This window comes from Mixophyes fleayi, chromosome 6 (assembly GCF_038048845.1).
Source record: "Mixophyes fleayi isolate aMixFle1 chromosome 6, aMixFle1.hap1, whole genome shotgun sequence".
In the NCBI taxonomy this organism is placed as follows: domain Eukaryota; kingdom Metazoa; phylum Chordata; class Amphibia; order Anura; family Limnodynastidae; genus Mixophyes; species Mixophyes fleayi.
Window position 1 is genome coordinate 208162467 of NC_134407.1, and position 24857 is coordinate 208187323.

Consider the following 24857-nt stretch of genomic DNA (forward strand, 5'->3'; position numbering starts at 1 on the left):
GATTATTTTGTCCTGATTTTCTGATATTAAATGTTTTGAGGCTATGGAGCAGGGTTGTTAGTAATGCCAGGAATGGTAAGAAGCATGTCTGTGGGATCCTTGCCACATTCAGATGTAAGAATATACCAAAGATGTATTTCATAGTTGTTTATACATCTACATCTACTTATACCTGTCAATCCGACTTCTCTTCATACTGTTCCTTTTTTTCACACTTATTTTTCTAATTGCAATAACCAGAGTTTGTTAACCGACTTTAAAATATGGCTTCTCCTCTGGATTATTTACTCAGACAGATTGCAACTGGAAAGAAGCGTGCAGAGGAAAAGTAGATTAGAGTTCTGTGTTATAGCTATAGACAGTAGTGGTGTCTCTTCAGTACATGTATGATTTTACAATGGTGTGTATGTATATATATATATATATATATATATATTTTATTTTATTTTTTTTGTCCGAATTCAGAGGGTCTGTATGCATGTTCAAGCGCCACCAAAATATAGAACTTGTTTCCTACAAAGACAAATTTTATAAAATGATTAACGGCTGATAACCTTACCTTACATTATACTCTTATCGTTTTAACCATAACCATAATAAAGACACGACAACTTAAGTATGGGGAAAGTAACACTGGATTTATTGCCAGGTATGGTGGTGGAGAAAGGAGCAGTCCGAGTCGACATCCGCCAGGCCAACCAGGATGCCCCAAGCCTTCCAGGGGGCATCCGCAAACGGGGGACAACCACACACCCCAAAGTGCACATATCTACCTAAACGCGGCTACCACCCCGGGCACTACAGAACCCTCCCCTTTTCTAGGCTAACGGAAGCAACCACAAGTCAACCCGGTCGGGAAGTACTTGTACCGAGACTAATAGCCTATTCCATTTGAAAACAGGTGGGTTAAGCGTGCCCGATACCGTCATATGCCCTTACCACTGGCCGTCGACTGTACTGCGATTTCCGGCCACTGCTCCTCCAAGATAACCACCACCGCCAAACTGTACCGGTACAGGATCATTGCAGATGACCATCTTTATTGTTCCATAGGGAGGGAGGGTGGGCAACGTCCAGCAGCCTTGAGAGAAAGATTCTTCTCCGCCCATTCCAGATATAACTTCTATAACTCCTCCCCATGACTCATCCGGACGTCATGAGCAGACCACACAAATTAACCCCCAGAGTACCAATACAGTTCAATACAGCCTTAGCTTTTATTATCCTTCGAGCTTAGATACAGCCCTCTGTTCTTATTCTGTTTACTTTACAAATATTAATGTGCCCCTCTCTCACTTTTCTGATACTTACATCCTTCTACTTCATTTTAATAATAAAGCTTATAATTTTGCAATAACTGCTTTAACTAGACCACAACAATGACCTTTCCTGCTCTAATAATATTGATCTCATGTATTGTACTTTATTTACAGCTGCACATTACATATCGGTTACACACCACTACAAGTCACACCGGTGCCAGAATACAAATATATTTTAATTGTGACAGAAGAGAAAACAGATAGTTTATACCATGTGTAGGGCTCCAATGTGACCTGGATTGCCCAGGGCAGTCCCAGTTTTTCCCATTATGATGCTATAACATACACAGCTTCTTTCCACTCCTGCTACACAAAAGATAATAGGATAAGTGGGATAGGTTCCTATAAAAAAAGGTTTATTTTATTTGTTAATAATTTTAAAGAATGGGATGTATTTGATTGCCTATGCATTGGTGTCCCAGTTTATCATTTCAAAATGACAGGAGTCCTAATAATAGGAAAGATTTATGTGATTTCACGGATAAAATAAAAGTGCATAGATGACCGTCCCTCTCACTAGACGGTGAATATTTCACCAGGAATTGGCAATAGCAGAGGATCGTCTTCCTCTTCCACAGGCTTCTGTAAAACAAAGCAAAATGTATGTAACATTATGTTATCCTGACAAACCTAAAGCTATTTAAATATAATATATTTATATTATTATATTTATGTTAAAGGGAAAGAGAAGCCCCACCGAAAAAATAAGTATTGGCATGAACTAAGATCATACTTGCCAGAAGGGGGCGGGGCATGAAAAGTATCGTCATTTTGGCACAAAAATTGATATTTTACCGTAGGGGGCAGGGCCAAAATGGTGCAATTCACCATGTCATTGAGGCCCGTCAGGGACAGGATGCGGGAGAATTGCCTGCTCTCCCGGGAGACATACCCAGATTTGTGAGTCTCCAGGACATTCCGGGAGAGAAGGCAGGTATGACTAAGATATCCAACCTAAACGTATTCATTTAATAGGTGTATCAACACAGGAAATGTTTTCAGAATGGATCTCTGACGCTGCCAGGACACCACAGAAGATTAGCACACTAATGTCAATGTATAGAAGTAATTTACAATCACCTGAGCAGTGACAGTTGAGGCGCTCATGTGACACAGGGAGATCATACAGAATGTATTAATGATCAAGCTGCAGAGCTCTGTGTTTTCCTGGGTAGAAAATAATTGTCCATATATTACCAGCCTAATATACAGACCTGCCCAAGTGTCACATGTCTCATTTGTCAGTGAGCCACATCATAAATGCAACTTGGTAAATATTTGCTGAGAGACAGCTTTGTTACATCAGGGGTTATGATAAAAATGTCCTCAGGGCCTCATCCACTGTGCATGTTTTGTGTCAGTTGCAGCAGGAACGCTGGTTAAAGGAATAGGTTGAAATAGGACTTCCTAACATAACGGGCAGCACGGTGACTTAGTGGTTAGCACTTCTGCCTTACAGCACTGGAATCATGAGTTCAATTCCCGACCATGGCCTTATCTGTGAGGAGTTTGTATGTTCTCCCTGTGTTTGCGTGGGTTTCCTCCGGGTGCTCCGGTTTCCTCCCACACTTCAAAAACATACTGGTAGGTTAATTGGCTGCTAACAAATTGACCATAGTCTGTGTGTGTGTATATTATGGAATTTAGACTGTAGGTCCCAATGTGGCAGGGACTGATGTGAATGAGTTCTCTGTACAGTGCTGCGGAAGTAGTGGCGCTCTATAAATAAATGGATGATGATGATAACAACTAATTAATCCTAAAGTGTCTCTGTTTAAGAAGAGTCACAATACATGCAGAAATTGTAAAAATTGGGGTCACGGTCAAGAGATTGCCAATAACACAACTACCCACCCAAACGGATTTGGGCATGAGACAGTGTAAGGGCACTTTGCTTCCTCTCTATCACAGGTAAACTGTAGTAAGGGGTAGATATTTTCTTGGTTGAAAATGCATTTTTAATTTTAACAGTAAAATATCTTTTGATTTAAATCATATAGACATAATGGAAAGTCTTTTCTTTAGAGAGGGATACCTAGAAATTCACTGTTTAAACATTCATCCAATATTATACTACATATTAAATAGGTAGACATTCTCCAATTTAAACCTTATATTTAGACACATAAACATATTCAGATTTCTAAGGAAAGGTTTCAGTGAAGACAGCCCTTTATTGGATGGTATCAGTATATGTCCAATGAGGTGATACCTTCATGATGGGAAATTAGAATATATAAGTCATTTAATAATGTGTATTGTGCCTTTATGATTGCTTCAAATATAATATAGAAGTCATCTAATAACATGTATTGGGCCTTTAAGATTGCTTCAAATATACTGTATAAGGGGTATATTTACTAAACTACGGGTTTGAAAAAGTGGAGATGTTGCCTATAGCAACTAATCAGATTCTAGCTGTCATTTACTTAGTACCTTCTACAAAATGACAGCTAGAACCTGACTGGTTGCTGTAGGCAACATCTCCACTTTTTCAAACCCGCAGTTTAGTAAATCTAGCCCTAAGTCTTAATAAAAATAATGAGTACGTGGCAATATTCCACGAGATGTGTGAAACATGTTAAATAGTAGATAAGAGAAGCGCTGGTTAGAAATAGCTTATTTTAGATAGCATTGTAACTTGTAGTGTTTTGAAATTTACTTTGCAAGGCTAAAATCATTACAAATTTATAGCCCTAACTATTTTAGACATATGATGCCAGGTGTTATATATTTTGCATGCTAGAAAAACTTCCAGAGTCCTATAAGAATGTGTAATTTTGATTGTAATAAACTGAACAGTTTCTATACACAAAAGAAGTGGTGTTGTGTTCTCTCTGTTCTCTGATCGATCGATCAATGCATGCATGCAAAAATAATTCCTTTGATTGTGTTTAGCTCGGCTTCAATCCACGAATAGCATACATTGGATTTTGACAATCACAACACTATGCAGGAAGTCTAAGCAGAAATAGGGAATCACAGGCGCAGCAATGGCGCCGAAGAGGGATAAGGGGGTATGGATGCCAGGTGGCCCACGTGAGAAGTATGAAATCAAGGGGGGGGAGCGGACAGGGAAGTCCGTCCTGCAGGTAGCCACTCAGGGAAAGGTGGGGGCAGGTCAAGAGGTGGGACGGAGCGAGGGTATTAAGAGGAGAATGGGGAGGAAGTGGGTACAATCGTTTTTAGTCTCCCACCCACCCAACCCAGACAGTTGTATATGGTCAAAAATAAATAAATAAATAAAAAAAGAAAAGAAATACAAATAAAAATATGTAGTCTAGCTATGTGGTGGTTGATAAGCATAATCGTTTTTATAAAGGTTGACAGTTGCTGTTTTATTTTATGCACAGTTGAGCGAATTATCTTTCAAGCCATTTTGTCACAGTTGGAGGGGCAGAGAAGCGGTGAGCAAGGCTTAAAAAGGGGGGAGCCAGCAGGGCCGGGGAGTATCACCCTGGGTAGACGGCCGCACGCCTGGCTCCAGCTTCAACGGTTGGGCCAATATGGGTGGCGTGCCAAGTTTTCAGCTATTGGAGGGTGAACTTAGCTAAGGGCTGGTCTCCGGAGGACGTTGTTGCGGTGCCTACAGGGTAGGCAGAACACGCCCTATTTATTCTAGATGGAACTAGAATATTTGGTTAATTCTAATAGCCTTGCACGCCGCTTGTCTGCCGGTTACAGGAATGTTTAATAAAGCTGTGGCCGGAATATATTTTGCCAAACACTTGTCTCCGAGTTTTTCTTTGAGCGCTATGAGTGGGACGCCGGTTGGTCAGCCTATACACCTTAAATGTCTGTTTACTACCTTCCTGCTCCCAAGTGAGTCTGGGCTAGAGACCTAAACTCTTTTTTAAGAAGAGTCATCTAATGTTTTTTTATTATGCATCATAAAATATATGGTCTTTATTAAAATGTTCTGGAAATGACACATGAAATTACTATTTTGTTTTTTTTTACAAATGACCTAAACAAGGAGCCAACAAAAAGATAAAGTACATTATAGTAAAATATACAATAGTAATGATGTGATGTGTTGTCACTTACCTCACATGTGCAGCCACAACACAAAGCTTTCAGTCTGCAGCCCAGACTAATGATAGATATGCAGAGACCCCAGATCATCATGAGCAAGGTCATAATTACCAAGCCAAACAATAGTTTCTGTAGAAAACAAAGGACAGAAAAGTATGAGACAATCTATGGCGAGATTTAGGATCATGTGGAACATTTACTACACATGACTAAATACACAGGGACAACTTATATATCTCTTTAAGTGCACCTATAGAAACACCAGAATCAGGACAATGCTGTTTGTGTGATGAAGAAGTTTCAGTAATACCAATAAATACATAAAATCTATCAGCCTTAATCCTATGCTTATGGTGCTATATAACCTCAAAGCAAATCAAACTCCATAATCATGATATCAGGGCCGGCAGAACGCGGTAAGCAGGGTAAGCAAGGCAAGGGGTGCCATGCCAGAGAGTCGCCTCCCTGCTGTGCACCGACCCAGCCCAAAAAATAATAAATCACTGGTGGCGGAACCCCCTTCCCTGCCCAGAGCTCCCTGCTCACTGACAGTGTCGGACATGACGTCATCACGTCCCGACACTGTCCGTGAGGAGCTGCACAGGGAACAGCACAAAAGCATATAATAGGGTTAAGTTAAGAAAAGAAAGCAGAAGAGGAAGACAAGAAGAAAAGGTCATAGAAGGGTAAGAATGGAGGGCAAAATGCGATAGTGAAGGGGGTCACAGTGTGATACTGAAGGGGGTCACAGTGTGATAATGAAGGGGGTCACAGTGTGATAGTGAAAGGGGGTCACAGTGTGATAGTGAAGGAGGTCACAGTGTGATATTGAAAGGGGGCACAGTGTGATAGTGAAGGGGGTCACAGTGTGATAGTGAAGGGGTCACAGTGTGATAGTGAAAGGGGTCACAGTGTGATAGTGAAAGGGGTCACAGTGTGATAGTGAAGGGGTCACAGTGTGATAGTGAAGGGGTCACAGTGGGATAGTGAAAGGGGGTTACATTGTGATAGTGAAGGGGGTCACAGTGTGATAGTGAAAGGGGCACAGTGTGATAGTGAAGGGGGTCACAGTGTGATAGTGAAAGGGGGTACAGTGTGGTCATGAAGGGGAGCACAGATTGATAGTGAAAGGGGCACAGTGTGATAGTGAAGGAAGGCACAATGTGATAAAGGGGGCACAGTGTGAGGAACGAGGGGGCACAGTGTGATGAAAGGTGCATTTTTTTTCTCTTATACACTTCTCACCAAATTAATTTGCCAAAAATATAAATTTGTATTGCAAAGAATACATATTCTTCATTTATATTACTCATATAGCAATAAGCGTTTGCTGTTAGTGTGTACACATGAATCAGCATGCTCATCAGGACTTTCAGTCGTTAGTAAAATTGTTGACGATATCGCATCGGGATACATTTTCTGTAGTGTGTACCCAGCCTTTATTTAATTTACTTTCCTTAGTGTTCAGAACAGACTAGGTTATTTAGAAAGTATTTTCTTACTAGAGCAACTCTGGCTATTCAAATATCCCGGCCTGCTAAACACAATATATGGTGTGTATGTTGTACCTTTGCCTGTTTACAACTCTTATTGATAGAAAATATACACAAGGAGAAAAATGTCGTGCAGGGTCGGTGTAGGCATGTCTATCGACCCCCTGCAAAAAACTAAAATTTGCACTCCCCTCTTTTATAAATTATTTGTTCATTCAATAATGGTTTACTTCTTTTGTTACAAATCATATAGTAAACTTAGAGAGTAATACAAATAAATACATTTAACAGCAAACATTTATTGTTATATGAAGAATATAAATGAAGAATATATATTCTTTTGTAATAAAATTTTACAAATTTTACAAATTTCCAAACTAGATCATGAAAAGAGAGATGACTCAGTGATTAAGATCACCAACTGCAATACATACTTGAGATTGCAATATAAGACAAACATTGACCACACACATATACCGAGTTTCACACCTCATATTGCTGAAATCCCATCTTGCATCTGCTAAATTCCCAGTCTGAGCTGTAATAGTCTGAGGGAGGTCTTGTCATTCCATAACCATAGTAATATGGGTCTTTTCTTTGGCGAAGATCCTCACAGATATTATTGAACATGTTGTTCCATGAAAGAAGGTTAATATCATTAATTGCATGTACCATGCCCCCAATAGAAATACCAAGGCTGAGCAAGAGACTGATGAAGGCAAGTCCCTCCTGTGGGAACAAGAAGAGAGAGAAATATTTATAAGCATTACCAGTATAGCTTGGTGTCAGTATAGGAAAACACATGGCATTAAGACTCCTGGAAACCAACCTATTAAAAACATATTGGGCCTGATTCATTAAGGAAATTAAAATTAAAAAAATTAGTAACTTTGCACCTTGGCAAAACCATGTTGCATTGGAGGGGGAGGTAAATTTAAAATGTGATGGCAGATTCATGTTTGGGGTAGGGCATGCCCTAGATCAACTTTAAATTTCAGTGTACAAATAAAGCTATCAAGTAATTTGTGTGCTACATGAAAAAACAGACAGTATTTAACTTATTAGCAAAATAATAAACTAATATGCACCCCTTGCATTGCAACATGGTTTTGTCCAGGAGAAAATGTACTCATTTTTTTGCCTTACTTTCCTTAATGAATCAGGCTCATTATGTTTCTACAAAGTAGCACTAACAGCTTATCACATAGTGACCTGTCAACTTGACATTCAACAAATATTTGAACAGATATCATATAGACATGCTGGGCTTGATTCATTAAGGAAATCAAAACTAATGTATTGTGCGTTGTTTTGTTTTTTTCAAAATGCACGTAATTTGGGCATACGCATGTCCGTATTCAACTAGAAACAGTTCTGAAGAAACGTCTCTTGATAGTGAAAGGGGTGTCCGGCAGTGAAAGCGGCAATGTTGGGACCACGCAGGTTAACTGTTAAGAGAGGGGTCCCGACATTGCCGCTTTAAATAAAAATTAATTGAGGCCGCACTGACGTCAGGCACTACTGCCGGACACCTGTGCATTCGGAAGAAGCTGCTGTCAGTGTCCTGCTACGATCGGATATCTGGACTGTCGCTGATCAGCTAAGTCTGTGTATATTCTTGTCATTGGCTTGTCAAATCGGTTTTCTTTTGTAGGTGTCCTCACCGTCAGATTTACCAGCATTGGCGACGCGTACCCCACCCGTGAATTCGTAGGCTGCCGGAAATTACAGCTATATTTATTGTGTGTTGTTGCTAAGTATTTTGTATTCCAAGTCTGCATGAAATTAGCCATCTTCTGGGCAGATATGAATATTCATGAGGGCGAATATTCTATGTAATGGCTGGAACATGTTGACTGCCCTCATGAGAGACTATGTGACATCATCAAACTGTAGGAAGTCTGTCAGCTTTCTTATTGGCTCCTTATTGTCTCGGAATGCTCACAATAGCAGTGCCCCATCTGTCACAGAATCTTCAGCCCACACCAACTGATAATTTAAATAATGTATTATAGCTACATGATGAAGATTCTAACGTGTAAACTCCAAGTTCTTAGTCATAGTTAACGAATGTAATAATTGGACGTAAAAACTTCCAAACCAGCAATTGCTATCACAGCCAACTATCAGTGACAGAAGCATTAGACAAAGGGAACAGAACAGCAGGACTCACTTTTTAGCTTTAGCTAAACAGTTTAGCTTTAGAAAATAATTAAATTTGTTGACTGTGTAGTTTAGGGGGGAAAAATATATTTAAAAACAAAAAAGAACCTAACCCAGAAATTGACTTGCCAGCACTAGTGCTATAGAGAGGGGCTGGTAACCACTAAACAGGAGGGGGTGGGGGGGCAAAAAACGTGTGGTTCCCCTGCTAAAGCAGTAGTTAGCAGCTAGTTAGGACAAGCTGGACTGGTACCACTATAACAGGTCATCCCACAGTGTGGGATCTCCCTGTCATAGTGGGAACTAGATCCAGCCTATTTAGCATTTGGTTGAAACCTTTATGGTGGAGAACTGCAAAAGTTGCTCCCCCTTAGTCCAGTACTGAATAGCGCTGTGGCTCTTCCCAGCACCCTGGGGTGGTTGTTGTCAGGGTACTAGTACTAGTTGTGCATTCTAGTGGTTGTAGATCTACAAGCACCCACATGTCCATAGATGCCAGTGACTATTGTGGAATATGTAGTTCAACAGTAAAAATAAAGATGAACACATAGGGACTGATTCATGTTCGGACATAAGTCCGTTTGTGTGCTGTGTATTGTGAGAAATAGCCCTGTGCATGCTCCGAAATGGACCTTACACTAATGAACACAATTTAATGCAATTCATGTCTGAATGCAAATGACACTTAAGACTGCCTATTACATGAAGGACAGAACAGGGGAAGAAAGGTGCGGACTAACGTAGACAATGGACAGTAAGGGCGTGCTGAGTTTGTTCCGATGCAGATGTGGCTGATTTAAGTCCTGGATTTCTCGTAAGTACGTTTGTTTCAGCCGTATTATTTGCACCAGTAACAGGGCAGGTGTATGTGCCGACTGATAGCGGTGACTGTCATGGCATAGTTTTCGAATTAAAAAATTCACATGTATGGCACTAGCTTCCACAGAACATGTGTATGCAAGTAAGATAGTCTATAAAAATGCATTGTATTAAAGTACATATTAAGCACATCTTGATTTATGTATTTATTGTTAAAAAAATATATAGAAAACATTTTTTTTAACAATCCATGTTTTTTTCAATAAATATACTGTTTAGGGGTAAATGTGTGAATGTGCGAGTTCTTCAACACCCGCGTGTTCTGCGATTACATTTCAAGCTGCGCTGCATTGTAAAGGGAAACTTGCATGTGCACGTTTCTGCTTTCCAAATTATGAAAAATTACATTGTACAATTATTCAGTTTATTCCTTGAATATCATAGATATTTCTCTTGATACTGGGCACCTACAGGCTATTTTCCAGCATCAACCGGCAGGGAGTGTACACAGAGTTAACGGGCAAGGACATCCGAACCAACTCAGCTCTTACCGGGTAACCTTCACACTACGGTGAATATAGGAAAGTATTTCCACACCCAAGCAAATATCTAAATAAAGAAGTATAAGAGTTCATTCAACACAAATGCAAATATTCACCAGCAACGCTATAGCTCTTTTAAAGAACAACTATAAAATTACACTGCGTTACATTATAATTACTGGTCTCTCTAGACCAAGCCCAAAAAATATAATTAATTTACAGTATATTTTTTCCTCCGCCGTGAATAACTTGTGGTTTGCTGATGAACATTGATACTACTTTATTCTGGTACAAGCAATATTGATTTTTGGGAATACAATTTATCACACTGTGAAGAATCCCCTCCCTGTTTTCATTATTGCAGAGTTTTTAAAGCCTGTGGAGAATTTGGGTACTTAGGAGAAGAGCTGCAGATGAAAGATAGCCTTATTGTAACCTGGACATTCCCAGTGGGAACCTATACTGAGCTGCAGATAAGAGTAGTCATGCACCTGTCAAATCCTGTCGAGAACTCCAGGGCATGACCAGGAATGAACAGCTGGCAAAACAAGTGCCACCTAGACTAAAATGGATCAAAGATGTCAAAGGGTCCAGATGGATCTGAAACATTGGAATAGATCTTTTCTACAACCAATTACAAAGTCCCAGCAGTACTTTCTTCTCTTCTATTCTCTTCCTGATTGAGCTTCTGACCCCACTGTTCCAACATCCAGGGGCAATGCAATAATCATGTGAGTGCCCTTCTATGTTGAGGAGGGAGGTATTGTAATTTAAATGTTCAATGCATTCACACAGGCTGGATAATGGCTAAAATTCCCAACAACAGGGCTTGCACAGGTGCCTGCACTCTTAAAATCCGACAGCAATAATTGAAATAGACGCCGTGGTATTGGGACTTCACTGCACATGCGCATTCTCCGGCAGAGAGGTGCTGGAGATACCAGCACTGGCCTTGCCCAGAAACATACATATGTGCTAAAGCAAGGGAATCTGGAAATGCTGCAATGTTACAAACCAGTCTATTAAAGCAAAATTAGGTTCTTCAATAACAATTTCAGTTAAGTGATGAAGCCCATATATCACTTCATGGAGAACTCCTCACATGGGTTCTTATGCAAACATCTCAAGAAATCAGTTTCTGGGCCAGGTCATACTTTTTTACAGAATTACCTAGTTTAGCAATACTGCAGCATTTCAAGATGTATTATCTTAGTCTCTATGTATGTCCTTGGTTATTACATGTGTGCTCCTGCCGCTTTGGATTCCTTATATAGTCAGTCACTGCAATGTGAGTAAATCAGCAGTTAATTGAAACGATTAAAATAGAAAAATGCAAACTCCACAGCTAAATTCAGGATAATCATGATAAAACCAACTTTGGGGTATTCATATATCTCTAGTTATAAATAAATACTCACCTTCTTCTTGTGTTGAGATTGACTGAGACAACCAAGTTATTTAACACATACACTAGTTTGCAGCGGTGAAAGCTGTTACTGCACTGAGCATTATATAACTTTTCCAATCATATGCGTATGACAAAAGTAACGGCAAAACACTTACCCAGCATGCTTTTGGATACCTGCAGGCCACAATATTCAGAGCTCCAGATACAATCAACTATAAAAAATTAGACAATAGTTAATAATAAATATTGGTATTTTGTGTATACAAATACGTAACCGTGTTTTCCAACAGACATCATACCACCCAACTGTCACAATTTAAGTGGGACAGCCACAATGTGAGGGGACTGTCCCATCATCTCAGTGTGCGTAGGTTGGAAGGTATGTTCCCTCTAGACATGGTGATTGTAGACAACACTACAGTGTGCAGAACTTCATCATCATCATCATCATCATTTATTTATATAGCGCCACTAATTCCGCAGCGCTGTACAGAGAACTCATTCACATCAGTCCCTGCCCCATTGGAGCTTACAGTCTAAATTCCCTACTATAGACACACAATCACACAGACAGACCGAGAGGGAGACAGACAGACAAAGAGGGAGAGCCTAGGGTCAATTTTTGATTGCAGCCAATTAATGTACCAGTATGTTTTTGGAGTGTGGGAGGAAACCGGAGCACCCGGAGGAAACCCACGCAAACACAGGGAGAACATACAAACTCCACACAGATAAGGCCATGGTCGGGAATCGAACTCATGACCCCAGTGCTGTGAGGCAGACGTGCTAACCACTAGGCCACTGTGCTGCCCGACAGAACTTGCCATGGGATGTGGCCCATCCTCTCGGGATGTGATCCACCACTTGACAGACCAAAGTGTTTGTAATAGTGAAGACTGCGGTCTCTACTCCCAGGGCCCACGTTGCGCTTAACTGATCGATAATAGACACTATACCTTAAAGAAAGTGCCCCCTGATTCCCCCACGATTCTCAAAAAAACACCCATTATATTATCAGCAATCAAAACAGTTGCCCCAAAGGGCTGTTATGAAGTCTGATCATATTTATTAAGATTGAGATTAATTTATATGTGCTTAGCTCGGAGCATCATAAAAGCATGGCAAGACTGAACCTTTGGAACTGTGGCATATAAAGGCAAAGTAAAATATGTACTTTTTGTTCTTCTATATCTTCTGCACGTGAGTAGGATTAGCTTAATTTTTTAGACTTTTGGGAATGCTTTCTTTTTTAATCAAGAGTACTATATCATACACAGTACTAAGCATAGGTCCTACCTGTCCCAATTTTAGCGGGACAGTCCTGATTCACAGACCTTGGAAGGGTGTGGATTTTAGTGAAGTGACTGGACTTTAGCAGAAAGGGGGTGTGAGTTACATGTGTGTATTTGGGGCATGGTTTCTGTGCTTCAGGTGTGGCTTATATTGTCCTGATTTTGCCCATTACCCCAAAAAATGTTGGGTGGTATGGACTCATTTTGTTTTTTACTTTAGCCTACAGTGGTTGGTATTCCCAGGTGTTCTCCCATCCAAGTACTAAACAAGCTCAATCCTGCTTAGCTTCCAAGATCAGGCTTGATCAGGGTGGTGCAGCTGTAGGCATATATTAACACAAAGTCCTTTTAAAGTGATGTGTGCTTTCTTCTTAATAGAGGTGTGTCACTTCCTTTTTTTCTTACCCCATTAAGCACATAACAGGCATGTAAGGAGCTCAATCACTGCGAGATGATAGCAGCAGGTGCCGGCCACATTGGGAATACCGAGCGCTGTAGGCTAAAGTATAATCAATGAAATTCTATTTTTATTGCATAGTATAATGTGCCAATAGCGCACAGTACACTTTATTTGTTGTTTTTTTTATATTTTGTAATATTGGTTAAATTGGATGTTAACCTAAGCTGTATATTGCAGCAAATGGGGGTAGCGCAGCTGAGTCTAAAACATTTATTTATTGCTCATTTTGTTTTTTGCCTCTAACAAGCTTAATCTGTGCCAGGTTTATGAACTCTTTAAATATTAATGACATGCAAAGAACTGTATAGGAGTTGGAAAATTTGCTCTAAATTTCTCTGTTTAGCAGTTTTGGTTAGTGAACATGTCTGCGTACACTATGGAGAATTCCTACCTGCATTAGTATTTCTGTGGCAAATTATATCTATTCTAGCTGTAAGGAAACATTTTTCTCTAGATCTTATTGTTTCTGCATTCTGCTAGTTTTCACTTCCCATAGTTCTGCAGCTCAGCATATGATTGCTTCTACCTAAGCTCAGTTTCTGATGTTTTATTGATTATGACAGTGGTTCCCAAACTGTGTGCCGTGGCTGCTTGGGGTGCCTCGGCAATCTCACAGGGCTGCCTCGGCCAGGGGACTTCTTGGTAAATATTTTGGCTTAGGGGTGCCTTGAAAAAATGATGGAGACCCTAAGGGTGCCTCACACTGAGAAGGTTTGGGATCCACTGGATTATGACAAGCTGCATGCTGTGAGTCCTCAAGTCCAGGAAAGGCTGTGGCAGGCCTGGCCAAACAGTGACTCTCCAGGTGTCGTGAAACTATAAGCTCCAGCATGTTTTGCCAGCAGATAGGCAGCTGATAGCTGGCAGGCATGCTGGGATATGTAGTTTCTCAACACCTAGAGATCTACAGGTTGGCCAGGCCTGGGCTATCCGGTCTATTTACCTAAATAGCATAACAAGATTTTCTATCACTGCAATAAGAAAATCTTTTATCTGGCAATTTAACCAGAGAATAACGGTGGGTGGCTGTGCTCATGCGTGAGCTGACACATGTACCTCCAGTTCCACACTTAAATTAAGTCCGAAAATCTATACACAAAAGGGTTAGCAACCCATCTTTTTTTTATGACACATGGACACATACACAGACCTATTGTAGGTGTTTAACAATACAGTATTTTAGCAATGTAAGGAGGATGAACGTAACTTTACAGCCATTACTCACCGGAAATCCTACCCAAAAGTGGGTCCCAGTATTGACAATGAATATTTCTGGCCGTGCAACACATAGAATAACAGCCAGCATGACATTGATACAGCCCAAACTGATCAATGAGACCTGTAACAAGGGGGAAACATTGTGTTTTATTTGATATGTAATTTTTCAATCAAGTTGATCATATACAGTGATTTTTCCACATCCATGTTTAAAAGTGTATCAAGTCATGTCAGAAATGATCTTTGTAGATGCAGGGCTGAACACCAGTGCTATGTACCACATGTATAAAACAGCCTCTTGCTATACAGTTAACATCACCTAGGCATTTGCTAACACTAAACTACAATGAGGCTTCCAGTAATATCATATTAGGAGCACCATAGGTGCAATGCTGACATCTCCATAATCACAGCCTGCAGCACACTACTACCAGAAGAGTTCATGAAAAACATGTCACATTGGTTTATGACCCATTGCCCAGTAATAACTTTAAAACTTGACAAAACTGTTCCCAGGTTACTTTCCAGGATTGGTCAACAGTCATGGTGCTCCCAGTCAGACTTCGAAAAAAGCCTTCACCGCAACTTAAGAAATGGTTCTGGGCATCTAAAAGTCAGTGATAAATAACTAAATGCACTTGTGTACATAAAGCGGGCTATGAGTTGGACTTGCCGGATAAAGCACCTTACCTACATCTTGGCTCTCCTATAGATCTATAGTTAAAGACTCCTCACCCCAAGTCCTAGCCGTGCTCCAGCAGCAGTCCCACTGGTCGGCTTCGTATCTGTAGCAGATTTTTTCATGGTTCTGTGGGTCCGGATGATATCCAGCAGACCATCCAAGACAGAACGCTGATTAATGTTGATGTTTATCACGGTTCCATCTGGAGTCTCACAGAAGACATTCCCATTGTCAGACTTTATTGTGCTGACCGGTATCATTGTACAGTCCTAGAGATAAAAAAATTAAAAAAGCATCTATCAACATAATGAAGGAACATAATGACCACCCATACATTAATACTCCTTGACTGGTCACACACAACCTTCTTCTAGATCACTTCCACCATGATTGAGACCTGTTTGTGTGGTCAGAATATGACAGCGGTCATCTATTATTATTATTATTATTATTATCATTTATTTGTTAGGCGCCACAAGGTATCCGCAGCGCCGCACACAGTACTAACAGTAGACTATACAGGGTGAAACCATACAGAACAATGAACAAAAAGTACCAATACTTCAGAAACTCCGGCTAGTCATATGCAGTAAAGACGGAGTGGAAGAACAGGTATGGAGACAGGAGGGGAGGGGCCCTGCTCATACGAGCTTACATCCTAAGGGAGGGGAACATCTACTATGATCTTACTTCATTCACCATCATGCCCGATAGTGATCGGATTGAGCTTATTATTAAGTATTGCAGTAGTTTTTGGCCCACATGATTAACACATGAGACCAAGGGGTATCTTAATCAAGCAGTGATTCCGGCAATTTTATTAAAGACAAAACTTCATGGGCTTTGTCTTTAATAAAACTGCTGTTTTAAAAAATGACAGGAAATCGCAGAGAATCTGTGGTTTTTCTAAACTGTTAACCACCAAATTTTAATTTATGTGAAGTGTGTAAGCTGTAGTTTAATGCACTGCATTTGCTGTCAACTAACCTAGAAGGTGTCCTGAATATGGAATTTCAGAAGTGGATCACTACATTCAGTTAATTTAATCCAGTTTGGAAAGGCAGATTTGTACTAACATCTAAGAAAAAGCAAAACAGTACAATGGGCTCTTTAAACCATAATGCTACATGTATTTACCAGATTTAACTGCTTTTTCACATTCATCCTTTAAATTAATACTAAACTATAACTATAGACATGGAGAAAAAGAACACAATTAATGACATATATAATCATGTAAAAGTTGTTTTTTTTTAACCTTTTTGTCTAATTTAGTTTCTATAACCCTAAAAAATAATTAGTGGGGTTCGGGTTCAGTCCAGTCATTAATCACATATCTCTGTATCACATCAAATTCAATCTGTGTAGGATGATTGTCTAGTTTTCAGTGTGTGTTTGTTACAGTGTTATAAATGCGGGTTAGCCTTACAGTGTAGTTAAGTTACTCAGGAGTTAAACAGATGGTGAAGAGGAGGTTAACATTCTACTTGGATACATTACAACAGGAGGACAAAGTCCAACATTCTCCTGTGAGCACTTGTTACCTTTCACCTGTTGTATCTGCTTTGTTTTATGCCTGGATACTCCCTATTAAACTGTTTACATCATATTGTTGAAGTCGTATAATTGGATGAACGAAAGTATATTGGTTTAATATTGGTTTGCCGTGCGTATTGCGAAGCGTACGCCATGTGTTACGTGGCGTGATGCGTTCGCACGGTAAAATACGCACGCATACACTCGCATTACAACATTTAGTTATTTATATAATTTCATATTGGTTCTGTTACACTGTAATTCAGGAGCAGATATTATTCGGTTTATTATTAGTCTATATATATATACATATATATATATATATATATATATATATATAGTGATTATATGTACATCGTAGTGTTATTAAAGGTTTAGGTTATAGGAAGCCCTAATCATCATCAGCTGTCCGGTGCAGTCGGCGAAGAGATCGCACATTGCATACTTTAGTTATTGATATTAGAGAGTAAACCTTTGTATTATGCTGGCTATGAAAGGAGCAGACCCCCTGGAGAGAAGACCCCCACCTTTGGATTCCTTAGATTGAATCAACCTATTACCTGTCTGGCCTGGACCCACCCAACGTCTGGACCTATAGAAACAATCTACGTCATCTCTATTGTTCAAGTGTAACACTGTACTGTATATAATATAGCAGCACACCCTTTGGGTCTCAGTCAACTCTGACCACAGTTATCTAAACAGATACACTGTTCCATAGGGACCCATGGAAGCGCAGCGATTGCAGCAGTATGTATGTATGTAACTTTTGGTATTGGCTGTGCTGTACTGTACTTTATCATAATATAATAATGTATTGAATTGTTGACTATTTACATCTGTTAAAATAAATCACTTTGTGCTTTGGACACACATACAATTGATTGGGCAATGCTTATTTTAAAACAATAGAATTACTTTAATAATTTGGGGGCTCGTGAGTTTAGGAGTTACGTTATCGGCAGGTATGCAACGCTCACGGTATTCGGTTCCTCAACAAAGGGTGGATTGACGGACGCGTCGCATGGCAGGAAAGAACGTAATGTGTTCAAGACCTGTGGTTCACTTTGTGTTGAGAGACCGAATGTCCGTTGTTGCATAGACTGAAGGAACGCTAATTGGAATCTAGGGACAAGAAAGAAAAATGTTTCTTTTTATTGTCGTTTTACGTTTTAAACTGTATTGCATTGCATAGCGTATGTGTATTTCCGGCTGTGCGTACGCAAACTTCCGGTAGATTTTCCACGTGGTTAAATAATCGGTTTGATATTTATACATGCATAGTATAAATCACTTGTGAAAACCTCTGGGACATTATTACTATTGTTGGGAATTCTTTTATTTTCTGCGCAGAAAAGGTGTATGTCGTGTGATTTGTAGACTTCAAATACACTAAGGGTTTATCTATTGTAAAATAGAGTGTCAATTGCTGTTTGACGAGGCAGGTGCCCAACTGGTGTACGGTATACAAGGCAGGTATACCGGGGGGCGGAAACTGAATAAGTTTTCGCAACGTGCACCCAAGGGTAATTGCATCGTTTACTGATAATTAGTATCTGTAAGCGTTGCAATTGCACCGCACGGCACGGATATTTCTGGGACCCTATATTGTGGCAGGATATTTTTATATTCCTGGGACCCTATATGGTGGTAGAATATTGAAAGCCGTAATTGCGACTTGGGAGCAACGGGGAGGAATTACGTGGTAAGGCTGGTAATTGACTTTACCGGATGCTGCCGGGCGTAATAAACTCAACAGATTTTGTTGGAGAGTCAGGGGTAATCGAGGAGCTGATAACCCCTTAGTCCGCATTGATATTTCTGTATTAGGGGTCCTTGTCTAAGACAAGAGGAAGCGAGTGGACGCGGCTTGTAGCAAATACGTCCACAGGCCAGTAAAATATCTCTAGCGATAGATTGCGGGTGACAAAGTGTTGAGAGTAGTGGCAGGATATTGTATTATATTTCTGGAACCCTATTTTGTGGCAGGATATTGTATTATATTTCTGGAACCCTATTGTTCAACATGGGTGCTAAGCACACGCTAGAGATGGCCAATTTACTGCCTAAAGAAGGCCTTATTGATTCAGCGAGATTTCTCATGTGTAAGAAATATGGTGCATATGCAACTGTGTATTGTGACACGTGGGTCAAGATGACCAAAGATTCTGATAGGCCTTTCCCAACAATAGGGAGTTTTAATGCAGAGGTACTAAATAACGTAAAAGATAAAGTACGGTTGATTGAGTCAACAAAAGTGAGAAATGCACATAATGATTGTTTAAAGTCGTGGCAAATGGAAGGTAACACGTGGCAGAGCAGCGAACACACAGCGGAAGTGAGTGTAGCGAAAAACGCGTGTTCAGCGGAAGTAAGCGTACCGGAAACAAGCATTCCGGAAGTGTGCGTTGCTAAGCATGGCGAACTGAGCGCAATCACGCCCCCGATAAATTCGGTCGGGGCGGGAAGTACAGCCAATACCAAAAATGTGAAAACTGTAACTAGTAACGTGTATGTTGTTTTAAGTTATGTTAAAAGTAATGTTTCAGGACAAAGAAAAGGAACGGTCCCACCAGCAGGGGCAGCGTCTGAAAGTGGTGAGAATAATGTAAAGGGTAACACAGGGGAAAACATCCATTGTACTGCAGCAGCAATTTCAGCAACTAGTTTTAGTGATTTGGTAGACTTGCATCCTGTCTGCACAACAGCAGTTCCCAATGGGAAAGCAGACAGGAATAGTGATGTTCCCTTGAAACATGTAGCAAAGCATGATCCATGCACTAGGTCTGAAACATTTTCAATTTTGTCTGATTTCCCTGATCCTAGGAAAGATTTGACCAAATGTTAGCAGTTTATTAGATATTATGGTAATGTGTACGAGCCAACTAATAACGATTGGTGAGTATTATTGAAGACCTGTCTTCCTCTCAATACTGATATACAAAAGTTCATTAAGGATTGTATGTTGGAGGAGGATGAATCCTTAACCGAGGATAATAATCAGGACAATATTAAACAAATAATCACACGGATGGCCATATATTTCCCAGTGATAGTGGACTGGAGTAAAATTTTTACTATCCAGCAAAAAGATAGTGAAAATGCAACAGACTATTTTTGCAGAGCTTTGATAGCAATGGGCAAATATACTGGGGTACCAGACATAAAAGATAATGTATATTACAGAGAGGTTGCTGTTAAAGTTCTAATGGATGGACTCAGGGAAAACTTGAAAAGAAGGGTGCAAACTTCATTACCAAACTGGAGAGGAATCACTGTAAGTGCTCTCAGGGAGTCAGTTATAGGACATGATAAAAGTATGAATAAACAGAAAGAGACACTGAGTGATAGGGTAATGATAGTAAGTATCCCAGCATTAGAGGGTCTGCACACCCGACCACCAGCATACAACCCACATAATAAGAAACATAGAAAAAACAGGTGTTTTAAGTGTAACAAAGAAGGCCATTTCGCAAGAGATTGTAAAAAGGAAGAGAAACAACATGAGTCGAGGAAGTGTTTCAATGCAATAAAATAGGACACCTAGCAAAACAGTGTGCAGACATGACAGGGACGTGTTTCTACTGCCGTAAGTAGGGACACATGAGTAGGAACTGTGTAGAGAGACGAATGGATACCTGGGTTGGAAATCACATAGACATCCACAAAGGAGGCGTACACTTCTCTCAGAGGTTCCCCTACAATTGATTGCACACTCTGTAACAACTAATATTCTGGGGGAGAAATATAGCCAACTCTAGAGTTAATCTGTGGTGAGTATTAATTTGTAAAGTGTAGAAAGAAACTTATTTAAAAAAATAATCTTTGTTGATTTTGTTTGTTTGCTTTATGTTGTCACATGTTTGTTTTCCTAAATCGCTGGCCGATGGCAAAGAATGGAAATGTTTGTTTTGTTTGCTGTTTTAAGATAACTATCTTGTTTTTCTTCTCACAGGTAAAGGGGACACAAAAGGAGTATAGACTTAGTGATCAAAAGGGGGGAGATAGAGAAATAGAAGAATCAATCTTGAAAGACAAATTAACAATAGACAATTGGAACACTCTTTTGTTTTAGGCTGCAGTGTCTCATGATAATTTGTTTGGCTGAGAATCATTATCCAACAATGAAGTATGTACATACTTTGCTCCAAAATATCGTTTTATGTATTTCAGAGAAAATATGAGTCACTAAGAGTAAATTTTTACATTTCTCTATTATAAGTTAGGAAAGTCCATTGAAAAGGTATGTAGTCAATGAGATACCGAGTTCTTAATGAACAAATGACGGACGACGCTGGATGGCACTGTTAAGACCCCCTAGTCAAGTATGGGGAGGGGTCAAAGTTAGCAAATAGCTAAGGGGAGCAGTGGAATGAATACAGCCATTTCCCCATAGAGTCAGAGTCCAATCTAGCTGTCATTTTGTTGTAAAAAAATCTCCCTTTCTGCATGTATGTTTGTATTCAAATCTTTATATTCCCATCATTCATTGCTTTCCTATTTCTCATTTTTTTACACAAACGCTAGTCTCTCTCTCTCTCTCTCTCTCTCTCTCTCCCTCTCTCTCTCTCCCTCTCTTCCTCTCTCTCTCTCTCTCTCTCTCTCCCTTTCTCCCTCCCTCTCTCTCTCCCTCTCTCCCTCTCTCCCTCTCTCCCTCTCTCCCCCCTCTCTCTCTCTCTCTCTGCTCTGGCAGAGATAAAATCAGACACAGTCTCAACAATGGGGCTAAAACATATATATTTTTTTTTTTACATAAGACAAATTCAGAGATACACACACTAGATTGACATGAGTTACAAAAACAGTCAGGGGTTTTGTTTTCATGTGTATAGAAACTGCTGATTTTTTTAAGCAGAAAGGTTCTATTGTGGAAATACGATTCATGTTTTATAGATTGCATATCTGTTTTGTTTTTTTTGTTTTATGATTTGTGCCTCCTGTACAAAATTGTGCCTTTATATGGATGCACAAAGGGTGGATAGGAGATTGCTGGAGGTTAGGCATACAGATATGCATCTCTGTATAGAACATTGGAGTAGGATTTATACCACAAGATACGACATAATGTGAAACCCTAGAAAATGTAGAATTTTCATGTTTTATATTTTTTTTCACTGTTAGACAGGCATGTACTGGATACTGTTATATTTGAAGAAAGTGTTATAGAAATAGACCCCTTTGCCTTTCCCACTTAGTCAAGTAGCTGAATGTGAGGTACTGAGACTGACATGTGAGTTGGCAGAGGGAAAATCGATTGATATACATTGGTCTTCAGCATTTTTCTAGTCAAGGGGGCGATGTTGAGGTGACTCGTTTGCAGGCAGTATCCTGTGCCGATCGGACATCTCCAACGTCGATATGCAGGTAAGTCTGCTTCTCTTTACATCGTTTTTTTACAGAGTCGAATTTTTATTGAAGGAGTCCTTGGTGTCGTTATGGTGGTAATCATAAAAACGATTACCACCGTTCAGGACCCTATCTCTTCCTCCAGCTACGACCTCATTTCTCTCCTCTCCTTTGCTTCCACATTACTTGAAAGGATTGTGTACAACTGCCTGATCCACTAAGTCTCCACTCATTTCCTCCTTCTCCCTCATCAATCTGGCTTCTGCCCTGTACGCTTCACAGAGACTGATTTCACTAAAGTGACCAATGATCTCCTCACAGCTAAGTTGAATGGTAACTTCTCCCTACTCATCCTCCTTTACCTCTCTGCTGCTTTTTATACAGTCAACATCCATTTTCTCCTGGAAATGCTACACTTGGTCTTTGTGGGTTTGTACCCCTATCTGTTGGGGTCCAAAAGGCTCTGTTCTCTGTCTTCTGCTTATTCCTTTTAATACTTCTTCCTAACCCCATTCTAACCCCACCTGATACTACTAACTCTCAGTGTTCTACCAGCTACAATCCCAACTTCCAGTCTGTAACCCACTAGTTGGACATTACCCTCTACCTCTAGGATATACTCTGTCACAACCTTCTCTTCTCTCTGTCTCATATCTACGCCTCTGTCACCAACCTTATATGTAATGGTTCTGTCTTATGTATTATTTGTATTTGTATGATTTGTTTTTCCAACCCTACAGCACTGCAGAATTATTTTGGAGCCCTTCAAATAAATTATGATGATAATAATAATGAAAGTGACAGGAAAAATGTGGGAAAGTCCCCCAATCCATACACTACCAATCACCAAGCATAATAAAATTGTGCACCATTTCCATTACATTGGATGAAATCCAATGTATGTCAAATTTTTTAAAACTATATACATTTTTATTTAAAAGAAATTACATGTATATCGGTGAGCAAGCAGGGATGAAATCTTTCTTCCCTGCCATTCTATCCAATACGACCCCCTCCCTGGCTCAATGTCCCCTTTCCCCTGGTACCATTCCACCTGACATGGGCAGCACGGTGGTGTAGTGTAGTTAGCACTTCTACCTTGCAGCACTGGGGTCATGAGTTCAATTCCCAACCATGTGAGGAGTTTGTATGTTTTCCCCATGTTTGCGTGGGTTTCCTCCTGGTGCTCCGGTTTCCTCCCACACTCCAAAAACATACTGGTAGGTTAATTGGCTCTTAAAAAATTGACCCTAGTCTGTGTGTCTGTATGTGCATATGTTAGGGAATCTAGACTGTAAGCCCCAATGGGGCAGGGACTGATGTGAATGAGCGCTCTGTACAACGCTGCAGAATAAGTGGCGCTATATAAATAAATGGTGATGATGATGACATCCACTCCTCTACTTTAAAAAGATAAGTTAAACCAAATTACTTTTATTTGTTCAGCTTTTGTAGGTATAGGTAGTAATAAACAACAAAAAACATTGAGAATTTTGGGGGGAAAAAATAGACCCTGAAAAGCAGAAACCCTGTTGGAGCAGAAATGTAGCTGATCACAGAATGAAGTACAATATACTACTTACTCACTTTTAGTCTATCAAACACGCTGTCAGTATTTCAGTGCCTCTATCCCTGTCTCGGTAGAGCGAGTCTGACGTGAGCTACTGTAAACATAAAAGACAGGTAGAAGAGGGAGGCACTAACAAGCCGAGAAGGCTATAAAAATAAGTAAATAGTCTTGGGGGAGTATTTTTCTCAGCAAGAGTTTGTTATATTTCTATTGTTATTAAACAAAAACTAATACAGAAATACAGGTAGCCAACCATACCAATGTTATTTGTTCTTTAGAACCAAATTGGGAAACTAGTTGAATGTTTTATGTTGTAAAACATAAAAAAGTTTTTAGCTTTTAAAGTTAAGCTCTATTTTTTGCCTACTTTTTTTTATGCTATTCTTCAGTATTTTTGTATCTCCCCCTGCCTAGAGGAGGCTACCTAGGAGGCACTGTTTGAAAATTAGGCAAACATTTAGGCAAAACTGACAGGTTCTCTTTAAAATTTACAATAAAAATATGTTGATGTAGCTAGGATTTATTGTATTCTATGACATCCTCATGGTTGTTTATCCACCAGAACATTTACTATCAGTTAATAAATACTAATAAATCTGACTGTCAGTAAAAAGAAAACTAGGTATTAATAAACATTTAACATCCCATTTTGACCTTACTAAACTCCATATACCACTTACCATGTGAATGAATTTAAATATGAATAGGATTCTGTATTCTTTATTTCACCATGTGAATGATTTTGAGTTCCTGACTTTCAGTAGTATTTGATTATTTTTATAAACTGGTGCCATGTGGTCAACCCTACATGACTCCCCCCTTCTCTCAAAAGAGCAATTTCCTGTGATTTGGTCTCCCCTTTTCAACACTTAATGTGGGAGACTGTTTAAATATATCTCTAGTGGTATCTCCATATCACCTTGTGTATGTATATGTAGCCCAGGTCATGAGTTCAATACCCACCATGGCCT

The 24857-nt window shown here is 39.8% G+C and overlaps 1 protein-coding gene across 2 annotated transcripts; it reads right to left on the reverse strand.

Annotated features, from left to right (window-relative positions):
• Window positions 1–1483: 1483 nt before the first annotated feature.
• Window positions 1484–23967, reverse strand: LOC142160579 (transmembrane protein 176B-like). Of its 2 annotated transcripts, none has more exons than XM_075215444.1 (7): window positions 23904–23967; window positions 15488–15703; window positions 14760–14873; window positions 11938–11994; window positions 7340–7579; window positions 5370–5486; window positions 1484–1904 (listed from the first exon to the last, which is right to left on the reverse strand). In XM_075215444.1, exons 2-7 carry the CDS (start codon window positions 15692–15694, stop codon window positions 1839–1841), a joined length of 801 nt encoding a protein of 266 aa, XP_075071545.1. In that variant the 5' UTR covers window positions 15695–15703; window positions 23904–23967; the 3' UTR covers window positions 1484–1838. The 2 variants fall into 2 exon arrangements, with proteins under 2 accessions (XP_075071545.1, XP_075071546.1); XM_075215445.1 differs by having other exon boundaries at window positions 23900–23964.
• Between the last annotated feature and the right edge of the window lie 890 nt (window positions 23968–24857).

Excerpts from the sequence above, each read along its gene's own strand:
- LOC142160579 (XM_075215444.1), bottom strand. The coding sequence starts at position 15,694 with ATGATACCGGTCAGCACAATAAAGTCTGACAATGGGAATGTCTTCTGT. Across the intron at positions 5,487-7,339 it reads TGGGATTTCAGCAATATGAG|AAACTATTGTTTGGCTTGGT; the intron begins GTGTGAAACTCG and ends TGTTTTCTACAG. Across the intron at positions 1,905-5,369 it reads GTTGTGGCTGCACATGTGAG|AAGCCTGTGGAAGAGGAAGA; the intron begins GTAAGTGACAAC and ends TTTGTTTTACAG.